This window comes from Phacochoerus africanus, chromosome 15 (genome assembly GCF_016906955.1).
Source record: "Phacochoerus africanus isolate WHEZ1 chromosome 15, ROS_Pafr_v1, whole genome shotgun sequence".
NCBI lineage: Eukaryota > Metazoa > Chordata > Mammalia > Artiodactyla > Suidae > Phacochoerus > Phacochoerus africanus.
In genome coordinates this window covers 42,567,499-42,582,599 of record NC_062558.1, presented here as the reverse complement: position 1 = coordinate 42,582,599, position 15,101 = coordinate 42,567,499, and the positions used below count along the sequence as shown (strand labels likewise).

Here is a 15,101-nt window from a genome sequence, read left to right as displayed (position 1 = left end):
GTTGTCGCCTAGGCTTTGAGGAAGTTGAGAAGGAGACAAGTCCTTCCCCAACCTGCCCCCTCCCCTGGGGTGTTTTATTCTGAGCACCACTCACCACAGCCAGTGGACCAGGGAAGAGGGAGGAATCCCTGTGATAGAGTGTGGGCTGCTGGTGAAGCTGCCACCTTGAACCAGCCTGAGAGAAACAAACACCAAGTGAGAACAGGACTTAGGGCAAGGGGCTGGCATCATGCCCACCCCCATAAGAGCTACAACCCTGGGAAGTTCTAGGGTGAGCTGCTTCATGCCATACATGCTTTGAAAGGTCTTTTCTTTCTCCATTCCTTCCTCCAAGCCCCAAGTCCTCATTGCGGCCCTGCTTCTCTTGCCCCCACAAGAGCCCCTGGGCCCTTGGAACCTGTTCTCTGTCTTCCCAGCTGATATGAAAGTCAAATGCATGGTCCTGGGAGTTCCTGTGCTCATTTGTAACCCTCTCCTCCCAGGGAACCTGAAGAAGGTGTGTGCATTTCTATATGCCCTAACCCGGAGGAATGGCTTGAGTGGCAGGATTTCTGGCAGGCTGTTGATGTAGGGACATGGGACAAGGCATGATTTATATCACACTGTGCTTGCTCTGCTCACATCAGGAATGGGCCTTGGAAAGTGTGGGTATCATTTCTGGGGAGCACTCAGTAGGTAGCTTAATCCTTCTGTCTTAAGCCCATCCCATTTCATGGCAGTGCTTTTGAGAAATCTCTTTTTTGCTTTGCATCAATCAAATCTGGTCTCCCAAGAAGCATGAGATGCTGGTCCAAGGCTAAGCACCATGGCATGCTCTGTCCACCATGCCACTGGAAGAAAAGGGTTCCAACTGGATTCCCAGCTCAAAACATTGCTCAGCCCCATGCAAAATAGAGTGGGCTGTGGGTACCCAAGAGATTCTTGCTGTGGTCTTGAGAAGGCATGGCTTTGTGCCTCCAAGGTTGGAAGTATCTACTGGGGGCTTCCAGGTGAGGCTCAGAGCATGCTGGTCTCCCTCTCATTCATGGATGACATCTTGGTAAAGCTCCTGTGGCTCGGGTAGGAGGAGTGGCCTGTGTCCTCACTTAGAGCATTGACCAGACGGGAGAAGAGGGCCACCTTGAACTTCTTGAAGTCCTGACCCATGAAGACATACAGAATGGGGTTCATGCAGCTGTTGGCAATGGCAATGGCAGTGGCCAGGGGCACACCCAAGCTGAAGACGGAGCCAGGCATGGCTCTGTGATGGAGCTCCAGGAGGTAGAGCGTATGGTAGGGGCACCAGCAGAGGAAGAAGGTGATAATGATGGTCACGATGATCTTGAAGGGCTTCTTGGTCTTGGCCAGGCGGTTGCGCCGCAGCTTATAGACGATAGTGAAGTAGCAGGCTGAGATGATGAGCACTGGGACTAGGAAGCCACATAGGAAGCGGGTGATGGTCACCACCATTTGCCGGCCAAACCCCACAGTGTCCATTTGGGGGTGAGTGGGCCATGAGGAAGAGCTGGTGGCGGACAGGCTGAAGTTGTTAAAGCAGGATGTTTTCCCATGCAGATGGGCTGTGTCCCGGAAGACGAGGGATGGGGAACTCAAGAAGAAAGCCAGGACCCAGATCACCACGCAAGCCATGTAAGCCAGTCGGATGCTGCGGTGGTTCTGGGACCAGACAGGGAGGAGCACGGAGATGCAGCGGTCAAAGCTGATGACAGTCAGCAGGAAGACGCTGGTGTACATGTTGTGGATGAGCAGGAAGTTGCTGATCTTGCACATGGCCGTCCCGAACACCCAGTGGTAGTCCATGGCGGCATAGGCAATGTGGATTGGGAGGAAGACGTTAAATAGGAAGTCTGCCACGGCCAGATTGAGGAACCAGATGGTGTTCACTGTCTTCTTCATCTTGAAGGTGGCGATGACGATCACCAAGCCATTGCCCAGGATCCCCAGGAAACAGATGATGCTGTAGACCACAACCAGGAAGATCCTGACCACCCTGCCTTCCAGGGGGGAGAACTCCTCTAAAGCAACAATGGTGTCGAAATCATCTGTGTACGAATCCTCATAGGTGGAGTTGTAATCCTCAAAATCCATTCTCTGCAAGGGAGGCAGGGGTCGTTAGGGGAACTTTTATATTAGAACAACTTTAAGAGGCTGACCAACACCAGGTAGACTGACAGCGTCCTCCCTATCTCTGAGCAAGGCCAGTTGGATGGTTTAACCAGTTCCCACTTTGCTGTTTTATTTATTTGACAAACACCTCTCTGACACCTCTTACCTACAGAGTACGCTACTAAAGGGTTGATGTGTATAATCTGTTTTCATCCTCTTAACAATTCAGTGAGATTGTTACAAATCCCACTTGACAGATGAGGAAACTTAGGTACAGAGAGTTTAAGTCACTTGCCCAAGGCATACAGCTGGGAAGAGGCAGAGCTAGGAGTCAGGCCCCAGCTTCAGAGTCTACCATCTTGACCACCAGGTTTTTGCTGCCTCTCTGGGACCCTGGGAAGCCATTACAGTCTAGTGGGGGAAACAGACATTCATCAAAAAAAAAAAAAAAAAAAAAAAAAAAACTTCAAATCACAGAAAAATAGTAATGATGCTAAACACAATGAAGGAGGCATGTGTTGTGCTGTGAACTTGGATCCAACCGTATTTCCAAAACCCCGGGGACAGCCATGCTGACATTCTCCAGTGCACCCACCCTGTCATAGTCCCCAACCAGTGTCCTTTGGAGAGATGAGTTAAGACCACAAGAGTCCCTTACTGGGAGTTCCCATTGTGGCGCAGTGAAAACAAATCTGACTAGGAACCATGATGTTGTGGGTTCGATCTCTGGCCTTGCTCAGTGGGTTAAGGATCAGGAGTTGCCATGAGCTGTGGTGTAGGTCACAGATACAGCTCAGATCCCACATTGCTATGGCTGTGGTGTAGGCTGGCAGCTGTAGCTCCGATTTGACCCCTAGCCTGGGAACCTCCATATGCCTTGGGTGCAGCCCTGAAAAGCAAAAAAAAAAAAAAAAAAAAAAAAAAAATTCCTTACTGTTTATTCACTGTTGTAACGGCCAAAGCTCTCCAACGTGGGTCTTAGGCTGATCAGTCTCTGAGCACACAGCTGGAAATACCTGCAAAGAAGAATGAGGAGGAGGCAGCAGTTGGATCTGGGTCTAAGAACCACAGGCTTAGGTGGATTCAGAGCCAGAGAAAGAATCAATCGCTGTTACTCCCTGTTTACAGAGGAGGAAGCAGAGGCTCAGAGAGGCTGGCTTTTCCTTCCTGAGCTTCAGTTTCCTCCTCAGTAAAATGGGAATACTCACTACTTCATAGAATGGATATAAGAATTACAGGCAACCAGGAACATGGACCATTCAGTTTTGTGCTAGGACTTAGTAAACAACGATAAAAATCAATGATTACCTTACAGCCTGGGGTAAACAGCTGAATTCCAAGCCAGAATTCAGACCCAGAGTGCTGACACCCTAGAGCCCATGTGCTTTCTACCACCCAGGCTCTCCTCATCTGACAAATGGGCTCTGAACCAAATGTTTCAGCCTGGCGAGACTGCCAATTGATGCTTCATTATAAGTAGCTCCAACCTTCCTCCGTATAAATTCTTTCCTGGTCCTTGATGAGCTTGAGGTTGTATTTTATTGCATGAAAATCATCATTTGCTTTTTATTAAATAAAAGCCACTTGGAAATTTCCATGGTGGATTCTGAGCTCAAGGGGCTCCGAATTTAAGCTTGGGTGTCATCCCACTCTGCTGCCTGGGAGGATATTCCTGAGTTGCTTGACGAGGGGCCCCCAAGGGCTTTCTGTGGAATGTAGAGAGAAGATGGGGAAACAGCAGCTGCCCCCACATGCCCACACCCTGGAGAAATGTGACAGATATTCACGAAAATAATGCCTGTGCTGAGCATGTGATATAGGTGTTCTCACTTTAACCCCAGGAGGGGCCGCACGAGGCTGAAGGAGAGGAAGACCCTTGCCCAAGGCATTGAGGCAGGTTGGGGAGGGAGGGTAGAACCCAGATTGGAACCACGTCTACAGAAGCTGGGCTCCTGACTATCACTCTATGCTGCCTCCGAAATTGTGATCTGATGACAGCCACTGAGTGTGTCCTTGAAGAAGGAATAAGCGTGTCCACAATCTCTGTGCTGGGCTGTGCAGGATCCAGAGTTGAGGAAATGGTTGCCCAGGGTCCCTTCCCACAGAGGCTCACAGTCAGTCACGGGGTACAAGACAGGTGGTGCTGTGTTCAGGGCACGGCCAGGAAGCCCCACAGAGGGACATTCCCCAGCCAGGGCATCAGAGGCTTCCTGGGGCCGGTAGGCTATGAGTCGAATTTTAGAGGACAGGTTTGAGTTGAGACGGGAAGGATGTAGGAGGGAGGGCATGCCAGGCCATCGCCCCACCCCCTGCCCACCTCCTCGTTAGAAGTGGAGGTGTCTGAGCCCCAAGAGGAGGGGAGAGCAGCAGATCTCAGGACCCAGAACTTGGCAGTGCAGCATCTGCAGAGATGCCTGGAATATACATAACATCACCATGTCTGGCTCTTACGCTGGGTTGGAAGAAGCTTGGGGTCAGAGACCATACAGCTTTTCATCTTTGAGCAGGCAGGGGGACAGGCCAGGTGCACACAGGGTGGCGCTAACAGGGTGGCACGTCTGTCTGATTATTCCTCATTCCTCATCCCACCAGGAGTGAGTCAGTGTCCCCACAAGGTGCTCACCTTCCCCCCTCCTTCCCTGAGCCTCTGGGGTCAGTTATCTTCTCTGCACCTCAGTGGTCTTACCTATAAAATGGGTGTGCTCGTAATAGTCCAAATGGTTAAAAGGATTAAAATGTCACATGCAAAGTACTGAGAACAGGGTCTGTTACAGGGTAAAAGCATTAGGTGTTTATTGTTATTATTACCGTTATTATTATTATCATTACCCTTCTCGGGCTTCTACTCTTAACTCCCTCCTAAAATGGCCATTGCTTGGGATGGTAGGAGGGGACAGGATGGCCAGAGGACAAGTGAATCCTGCCTGCTTTTATTTCCCTAGATCTAGATTCGAGGGCGGCTCAAGGGCGACAAAGGCAAGAATTTGCCCCTCTAAGCTCCCATCTCATCTCTCCAGGGAGGTAAGAACCCCTCCTAGATTGCTTTGGGAGGGTCGTAAGAAATGACAATGACTCCTTTGCCAGTTGGAAAGAGCTATAAAATTCTCTCTTATGCTCCTCTCCTTAAACCCTCCATAACCAGGAAGCTTATGGGAAACTGTATATAATCACAGCTAATATGTATGAGGACTTCCTATATGCCATATTGTGCTCTGCAACAGCTTTACCACGATAATATTTGCTTGTAGGTAAGAAAACTGAGGTTCAAAGAGGTGAAACAACTTGCCTAAAGCCACATAGCTAGGAAATCTAACTCCAGAACCTTACTTCCAAAGATCCCCAGAGAAAAGACTCTTGGACTCTGCTGCTTTCCTGAGGAGTTAGTAATCCCAACCCCACCTCTCTGAACCCTCTAAGCCTGGTGTTGAACTCTGAGAGCCCAGACCTTCATCCCCCCCCCCTTTTTTTTTTTTTCTTTTCTTTTTAGGGCCACACTTGTAGCATACGGAAGTTCCCAGGCTAGGGGTTGAATCAGAGCTACAGCGCCAGCCGACACCACAGCTACAGCCACATGGGATCCAAGCCGCAGCTTCAACCTATACCACAGCTCACGGCAATGCCAGATCCCTGATCAAGGCCAGGGATCGAACCCACAACCTCATGGATGCTAGTCAGATTAGTTTCCATTGAGCCACAACGGGAACTCCCACGTTCTTGATCTTCCCACAGAGCTGGCTTTCCTGAGCTGCTTTCATAGCTTCCCTTTGCCTTTCCTTCAAGGCCCCTACAAGCAGCTACCCCATGGAAATCACACCTGCAGTGCCATATTAGTCCTGGACAGTGATGCTACCCACTGCCTCTCTCAGGGTGCCTTTATGAAGCCCCCTGCACAGTGAGAAATGCCCTGGAGAACTCGAGTTCGGAAACATCACTTCCCCTGAGTAACTGCTGTGTTTCCTCATTCTTGATAAACCAAGTTCTGCAACTGGTCACATTTCCCCCGCCTTTTTTTTTTTTTCTTTTCAGGGCCACACCCATGGCATATGGAAGTTCCCAGGCTTGGGTTGAATTGGAGTTACAGCTGCCGGCCTACACCACTGCCGCAGCAATGCCAGATCTGAGCCACATCTGCAACCTATACCACAGCTCATGGCAATGTCAGATTCCTGACCTACTGAGCCAGGCCAGGGATTGAACCTGCATCCTCATGGTTCCTAGTTGGATTCGTTTCTTCTGTGCCACAACAGGAACTCCCACATTTCCCTTTTTGACGTGGCCACAAGGAAGCTCAGTGTCACATTTGCAGATCAAAGACAGCAAGCCCATTCATCCTGCTGATCTGCCATTTCTGCATTAGTTTGTTTGGTTCTGAGATCTACATCTAATTATATTTAATTTGGTTTTAGTTCCTTGTGATAAATATACACGCTAGCCCAAATATTGCACTAAACGCTTTAATGGCATTAGCTCATACATCCCCCACAAACCCCAGCAGTGGTTTCCTGCTATTACTCCCAATGTACAGGTAAGGCAGTGAGGCCAATGTCACACGGTCAGCAAGGGGCCAGTTCACACCCAAGTTTCTCTGACTCTGAGCCCTGCTCTTAACCACCTTGCTTTCCAGAAAGTGGAGCACATCTTTCCATCTGTTTACATCCTTCCTGATGCCCCAGGGTCCCCAGCCCCACTCTCCTAGAACACCTCTACTTTGCTCCCCTTTTTTTAGCTGCTCAAGGAATACACATGCTCCAGTTTTCAGGACAATATGGCTGAAGTCTACAGCAGATGGAGATTGTTTGCCAAAGTTGATACGGTCCATCACAGCCCAGGTGGGCAGGCCAGCCTGTGACCAGCCTGTCCCTCTTTCCACCTTTGGCCTCGTAGAGAGCCCAGGGGACCAATGAGCTGTCCTGGCTTTGTTCCCAGATTCTGCCTGTGATCCTAAACTTGTACCCATTTGGAACCAGGACCTAGAGCTGCTCTGCTCTGGGGCTCCTAGGACAGACTCCCCAGGCCCGTCTCGGCAGTCTTTTGGGGTGGACATTTCCCATAAGTCCCCAAAAAGGGACACCAGGGAGGAGGTGGTATGGGAGGCAGGAGACCCTCTGTGTCACCTAAGCAAGTCACTGCCCCACCTTTGAGCCTCAGTTGTGCCATCTGCAAAATGGGAATAATAACATCCCTGCCCTGCCTACTTCTCCAGGCTGCTAGGAGGAGGAGTTAAGGTCCTCCCAGTTTGGTGAGGATGATGAGGAAAGACCCAGGGAACCCTAGTCTGAGTCAAGGCCCTGGGAGGTCTGAGAGCTCTGCTTTGTGGGAGACAAAGCTTCTATGAACTGGAACAACTAAAACCTTTTTGGCCAACACATTTGCTGCATGACACCTGCCAAAAATCAAAATCACTCTTTTTTTCAGGGTGTAAGAGTTTCCATTCCCTTTTAAATTTCATCTACAAGTTCAAACTCATCCTTGAAAACCAGGCTCCTCTATAGAAAGTTCCCCCCCTCCACCTGTAGTGGGTTGAATGCCCTCCCTCAAAAAAAGAAAAATAGGAGTTTCTGTTGTGGCGCAGTGGTTAACAAATCCGACTAGGAACCATGAGGTTGTGGGTTCAATCCCTGGCCTCACTCAGTGGGTTAAGGATCTGGCATTGCCGTGAGCTGTGGTGTAGGTCGCAGATGTGGCTTGGATCCTGCATTGTTGTGGCTGTGGTGTAGGCCGGCAGCTACAGCTCCTATCCTCTACCCTGGGACCCTCCATATGCCAGGGGTGCAGCCCTAAAAAGACAAAAGACAAAATACGAAAAAAAAAAAAAAAAGAAACAGGGAAGCCATGTGAGGATGGAGGCGGAGACTAGACAGATGCAGCCATGAGCCAGGCAACACCTGGAGCCCCAGGAAGCTGAGAGACACAAGGCAGGATCCTCTGAGAACCTTCAAAGGGAGCACAGCCTGGGACAGCTCCATTTCAGATTTCTGGCCCCCAGAACCACAAGAGAATACCTTCCTGTCGCCTTAAGCCACCCCGTGTGTAGTCACTCCTTAGAGCAGCCCCAGGACACTACGCTGCCTTCCACTCTGGTTCCCACAGCGCCCTGCACCCTGTCGTGGGGCACGAGGTATTTATACACCAGTTACTGAAGCACACACCTGACTAGATGGCACGCTCCCTGAGGAGGAAGCCAGGGCCTTATCCGGATCCATATCCCAGGTCAGAGCAGAATGTGGGCACTAAGCAGGGCCTCGGGGTATGGCTATGTCCTTGCGTGGTTGTCCCTCTGTGTGTATCTCTATCCTCAGCACCTCTTCTTATGAGGACACCAGGCAGATTGGATTAGGACCCACCTCAATGACCTCGCTTTAGCCTGATCCCCTCTTTAAAAGCCCTGTCTCCAAATACAGTGACATTCCAAAGGACTGGGGTTTGGGATGTCAGTCAACATACGGATTTGGTGGGGGTGGGGGTGGGGCATACAATTCAGCCCGTAACAACCTACCTAGTTTACATGGTCGTCATTATTGTTATAACTTACTGCCATTTGCTGTTCCTCCAGGTTGCGTACTCTGTACTGGAGAGCCTTACTCCCAGCTCTCTGCTCCATAGCCTCACTTATGCTGGGGTCCAGGCCCTATCGTTGTCATGGGCTACACACACACACACACACACACACACACACACACACACACCGCTTTTGATAGAGGAAGAGATTTGCAGTCTCCACACCTAACAAAGTATTGCCATCTAGAATAAACAAGGAACTCCTTCCTGCAAATCTAAAAAAGACAACAATCCCAACAGAAAAATGGACTAATGATACAAACAGGTGATTTACAGGAGGGAGACCTCCAAGCCCAAGTGTTTAACAGATAATCAAACACATGCAAACGAGAACTGCAGAAAGAATAGAAAGTTGGCTTGGACGCCCCTCGGGGCTGACATGGGCTTCCAGTCATCTGCGGGTACCCACAAACCCTTGTGCACCCCACAGCCCCATGAGGAACCACATTCATGGATACCTGTGTGTGGTGTTTGGAAGGCATGTCTTAACTTGAGTTCTCCGGAAATAAACTTCAAATAAGGCTTCTTGCAGAGGTGATTTATTAAGGAAGCGTTCCAGGAAAACCCAGTGAGGCAGTGGAAAAGTAGGACTGGGAGAAGGAGGAGGTTGGACAAGGGGGCAGCGCCAGGCAAGTTCCCAGGGAAGGTGGCCTTGGTGCATGCTGTGGGCAGGGAACAATAGAAGCCACATTCCAGGAGGCTATTTATAACACTCCATCCTGTCCTGGGAGGGGTGCTGCCTGGCACTCCCAGCCCCTGACAGCGCGCCTCAGACTAAGCGCTGCAGGTGCAAGCTCAGGAGCAAGCGCCCATGCAGAGACCGGGTGCATGAAAAGAGATAATCAAGGACCCAGCACCCAGATGCATCTGCTGATGGCTGGAAGCCGACCATTGTGGGAGGGGGGACGGGGAAAGCTACGCAGCTGTTAGAAGCAACAGATTAGCAAGTGTACACACAGCAAAGGAACGCAGACCATCTTAAACCACCTACCCAAATAGCACTTAAGTACACAGAACACATGCACATAAAAGCAGCAACACCCACAAAACAGTAACACACGTTTTGCAAGAACATGGCCAAAGAACAAGATACACACTGAACAGATTAGAATGGCTCCGTGGGAGCGGGGGTGGGAGGGAAAGTAAGAAGGAAATGGAGATAAAGGAAATGAATGCAGAGAAGAATGAAAATAAAAGAAGCGCGGGGGATTGCCGAGGCCTCTGATGCAGATGGGGATGGTTGCAGGGGTGTCATTATGTCAGCCCTCCTTCCCTTCCTGAGGGCCAGAAAAACTCAAAGCAAACAAACAAACACCCCAAATCCCTGTCTGGGGTTCATGCCTGGGCAGTGATGGGTCTGTGCCTGGGTCATCAAATCCCTCATGAAGCCACATGGGGCAGGGGAAGGGCCAAACAAGCAGCCTTGGCCCTGCCCGGGGGCCTTTAGAGCCCCATCCTGCTGCTGACAGTAGGATCCTCTTCCATCCTGCCAGCCTCCTCCATCAGGCCAGGAATGAACTTGGACCAGCCCACGAAAGGAACAGTCAACCCAGTCAGAGGTGCCAGTGCGGTGGCCGAGGCTGGATTCCTCCTGCCGGAACCAGATGGACCAGGTAGATGATCCTGCACAGATGGTCCTGCCCTGCCCACCTGGCCAGGGCAACCCTTGCTGGGGAAGGAGCAGGGGAAAGGGGGCCCCTAACCCTCACCCTAGGGTTCCTCCCATCACAGAGAGCTAAAACCTTGAGCTGATGTTACTTGCTTAGCTTTTATTAAACAAACACCCTCACCGAATTCTAGGCAAGGTTCTAAGAGCTATTAGAAATGAGAAAAGAAACTGTCCCAGAGAGGGAAGTGAAGTTGCCAAGGTCACACAGATAGCTCTGATAAGCAAGGTAGTTCAGATTCCTCATTCCAGACAGAGGAGGAAGCTCAGAGCTTGCTGGATTGCCAAATTCATTCTCTTTCCTTTTCACTGCCTTGCCACCTTGGAACATTCCAGAATCTTCTGGTCTTGGCCCCAGTGAAACCTCCCAAGAGACCCCTAAAGATCAGGGTATGCATTTTACAGATGGGGCAAGATGGAGGTCCCCTGGGGCTTCCCCCAAGGTCCTCTGCCTCTAGATAATGGGGACATGTCACACTCCAGGTGCTGCCAGAAAAGCCCTTTGGAGACGGGGCTCATTCATTCATCCATCCTTCAGGGATGTGTGGTGGGGAGGCTTGGGTGCAGTGGGCACAGCTTTTCTCACCTGGACCATGCAAGGTCATTGTCATCAGTCCTAAATTTACCAAGGAGATGTCTGAGGCTGAGGATCCATGGGAGAAGGGTCACTTGCTGGTGGTCACATGCCTGCTTAGTGGAGTACAGGGATTTGAACCCAGGCAGGTCCTTGGGAATCCAGGTTCCCCACCCCCCACCCCTTTTCCAGCTGCTGTCTGCTGGCCTGTGTCCCCCTGGGCTCAGGGACAGCAGGGCTGCAAGGCATCTGGGCAGCAGATGTTGCCTTGTGCTTCCTCCCTGTGTTGTTGCCCTGCCCCTCTGCCAGAGTCCGCAAAGGACTTGCTCTCTTTTTGTCCATGTCTGTGTCTCACCCTGCTTCCTTCTCCAACAGCCTGTCATGGTCTCTCTCCCACTGTTTCTGTCTCTGTATCTCCCCATCTCTGTACCTCTCACTCTCTGCCTCTTTCTTCTCCATGCACTCTCCCTGTCTTCTCTGTCGCCCTGCTCCCTCCCACCCCCTGCCAGCATCACTCACCAGTGTGCCTAGTGGGCCTAAGCTGCTAGCTGCCACGCTCTCGCCCAGCCACTGCCTCGCAGCTGCTGCCTCTCTAGCCCGCTGCAAACATTCTCCTGGCAGTAGGCCCCAGGCCTCAAGAACAGGGGCTTAGTCAGGGCCCGTGGGTGTGGGAGCCCACTGGGGAAACTGAAAACTCTTCCCTCTGTGTTTGGCCTGGCTCCTGTCCCCATCTCCCACCTCCTCCATGGCTCACCCCGAAGGTCTGGGCGGCCCCGGATATCTCTCCTCCAGCTTTCTCAGTCTCCGAAGGCTCTCAGGAGCTGGGAGGCTACTCAGAGGGCATCCTGTTTTGTAGCTGGGGAAAGTGAGGTCCAGGAGAGGGAGTGACCCTCCCTAAGCCACAAAGAAGAGGGCCTTGGCCTATTCATTTGTGGCATCTGCCTGGCACCTCACACACCTTACACCTCACTGCTCCATGTCTTCCTCGTGGCGTAGATTTGCAAAGAAAGCCTCACTCAGAGAGGTGAAGTGACTTGCCCAAGCTTACACAGCTTTATTTTTTTCCTTTTTGGCCTCTCCTGTGGCAAGTGGAAGTTCCCAGGCCAAGAATCAAACCCACACCACTGCACTGGCAATGCCGGGTCCTTAACCCGCTAGGCCACGAGAGAGCTCCTCACACAGCTTTTAAGCATCAGCCTAGGATTTGATGCAAGGACACTCTGACCTCAAAACCTTAGCTATTTCTGCTTGTCCCAAATCACAGACACAGTCTGCAGGTGAAAGGTAATGGGGCCCTCCTCAGCGGCATCCCCACCTCCCCCAGGCCCAGCCAGCCGACTGTAGGTAAGATATCTTGGCCTGCTGCCACAGTCCCAAGGCTGGTCCCATCACATCAGCCTCTCACCCTTCAGTGCAGAGAGAGGGAGCCTCCCAGCACCCCCCTGCCAATGGCTCCAAGAGACACCTTGGGGTTACCATCCCTGGATCCCTAGCTTGGAAAGACTCAGGAACCTCGAAACCACACAGCACCAGAAGCTGTCCCAGCCGCAGGCCTGGCTGCCAGCGCTGGGACAGAATTAGCTCTGTGTTGGGAGAAATTTCCTCCCTGGTCCCACGCCCACACTGGGAGCTCGGGCTGAGTCACCGCAGCGGGAAGGCAAGGCGCTGGCTGCCTCACAGACTGCCCCACTTTCTTTGGGTTTGGATGGGGCTGTCTTTGAGCATAGGGCTCTGCAGCAGTGGGCAGAAGGAAGGATCTGATGCCCATTTGCTCAGGCCCCAGTGGCTGATGGGAACACAGAGGTAGGAGACCCTCCCCATCTCCCAAAATGTCCACTCCACTGCCTGGCATCTCCCCCCTGCCCCCATTAGAGTGGTGTCATTCGTTCTCTCCAGTGTGCTCTGTCCTCAGATTCACTGCCCCCTGTTCTGTGCCCTGCAGGCTGGGCTGTAGGAATATCGGCAGACTCCCTGCCCTCTGATTCTAGTTGGGTTTAATCAGTGAAGGCCCAGCAGGGGCTGCCGGGCAGGAAGAGAGCAGATCAGGTGTTTCTTCTCCCAGCGCCCTCCCTGCAAGCTCTCCATGAGTAGGCCATAGCTGCACAACCTGTGTCCCAGTAACCACTCCCTTCCTGGCCCCTCGATCTGGGGGCAGGAAGGTCTTCTTGTGTCTTAGGCCTGGAGTGCTGCCCATCCTTTTTGCTGTCCACTCCCTCTAAGCCCTCCCTTGCCTAAGTTCTCATCAAGCCCCCGTTTGAGTGGGTCACCCATTTCCCGCTGAGACCCTGACCCAGAATCCCAGCTCTTGGTGCCTCCCCTCCACCACCCCCATGTCTGTCAAATCCTATCCATTTTGTTTCCTAAACAGCTCACAAGTCTGTCCATCATTTCTGTCCACTTGGATGACGGCTACAGACCCCTAACCAGCATGTCACATCAACTATGATTCCGTTTTCCACCTAGTAGCTAGACAGATTGTTTTGAAAATGCAAACCACATCAAGGCACTCCCTGTTTAAAAGCCCCTGGAAGCTCCTCTTTGTTCTTAGAATAACACCAGCTCCTTACCAACATCCCAGAGGCCCAAGCAGTCTGGGCCTTGCCTCTTGCTAGGAGTGAGCCCAGGCTGGACCCCAGCCCCAGAGAGAATCCCGACTCAGAAGCAGGCTTCAGGCCCAGGTAGGGTGCAGACGCTTCCTTGCAAACCCAGCCCTGCTATTTCCCTGCAGACTCAGCAGCCCTTCACAGCCACAGAAGGCCCCCCAGCAAGAGTATTTGGATGGATGTCTCCTTCCAGGCCAAAAAGCCACTCTGGCCCCCACCGCGAGTCCAAGGCACAAACACTAAGTGTTCTCCTGGTCACTCAGCTTACGTCCAAAGCTGTAGGGCAAATAGCCTGGGTCTCTCCCCATAAACACTGCCTCAGCCCCTGGAGGTGGCCTGTAAACAAAATCTCTCCCACGCTTATAACCCACTGGACTGGGAGGCCGGGAACCCCATTTGCTTAATCCTCTGAAGTCAGCCTGGCGTCCATTCACGCAAATAATCCCTGAGCTGTGTACACAGCGTATCTGGAAGGCAGCGAGCACGGGTATGTATGTGAGCTCCTCAGGGTGTGGTTGGGGGAGGCTGCCAGTGGTGATCACCATCTCCACAAACCAGGAGCCAGCCATGCGTGCCATGAGCTCGGTGTCCTGCTCATGGCATGAGCTTGGCACCCAGACTCTGAGCAGCTCCTGGGTGACCTCTGAGAAGTCATGGTTCCAGCTGCTGTCCCCCTAAATCCAGGCCAGCACAGCCCACCTTCAGCCCTGAGCCAGGCTGCATCTGCTGCTGCCCCAGAGCATGGCTTCTCTTCCAGTACCTTGAGACACCTGGAAGGTGGCAGCCAAAGGAAACTTCCTCAGCAACTGCCCCAACCTGCTGCAGGAGGGAACAGCAAGGATGCTGAGAACCAGGCTCATCCGTTTCTGCAGCCCTGTTTTCAAGCTCTCTCTGTTGTTCTGAAAACCTCCCCAGGCCCTGAAATTCATAAAAGAGCCCCAGGCCTGGTAGATGAGACCCAGCTGGCCATCCTCTTAAGGAACTTTGGACTTTAGAATATCAGGGTTAAATATTATTAATGACAATCACCAAAATAGTGATATTTTATCAGGCACCTACTATGTGTGCCAGGACATTGAGAAACACCTTATGTACATCATCTCACACAAACCCAGTGTGAGGGAGGCCATTATTATGGCCATTTTAGAGTTGAGGAAGCCAGGGCCAGAGAGGTTAAGAGCCTTACCCAAGATCACATGGCTAAGGAGAGGCAGGGGTGGGATTTGAACACAGATTAAGAATTCAGTGCTCATGGAGTTCCCGTCATGGCTCAGTGGTTGACAAATCCAACTAGGAACCATTAGGTTGCGGGTTTGATCCCTGGCCTTGCTCAGTGAGTTAAGGATCCGGCGTTGCCGTGAGCTGTGGTGTAGGTCACAGACATGGCTCGGATCCCGTGTTGCTGTGGCTCTGGCGTAGGCCCGTGGCTGTAGCTCCAATTCGACCCCTAGCCTGGGAACCTCCATATGCCACGGGAGAGGCCCAAGAAATGGCAAAAAGACAAAGAAAAAAAAAAAATCAGTACTCTTTCTTTTATACCTTATAGGATCTACTTGGCAGATGTCCTTACATAAATCCCTGACCCTCTGGGGCC

At 51.8% G+C, this 15,101-nt stretch overlaps 1 protein-coding gene across 3 annotated transcripts in view; it reads right to left on the bottom strand.

The window, feature by feature from the left end:
- Positions 1–566: 566 nt before the first annotated feature.
- CMKLR1 (chemerin chemokine-like receptor 1) overlaps positions 567–15,101 on the bottom strand; it is a 42,272-nt gene continuing 27,737 nt past the window's right edge. For all 3 annotated transcript variants that reach the window (XM_047760778.1, XM_047760777.1, XM_047760780.1), the window contains 2 exons: positions 3,041–3,122; positions 567–2,091 (listed from right to left, as the gene is read on the bottom strand). In XM_047760778.1, the coding sequence (XP_047616734.1) occupies positions 997–2,088 (1,092 nt within the window). In that variant the 5' untranslated portion in view covers positions 2,089–2,091; positions 3,041–3,122 and the 3' untranslated portion in view covers positions 567–996. The remainder of the gene's footprint in view (positions 2,092–3,040; positions 3,123–15,101) is intronic.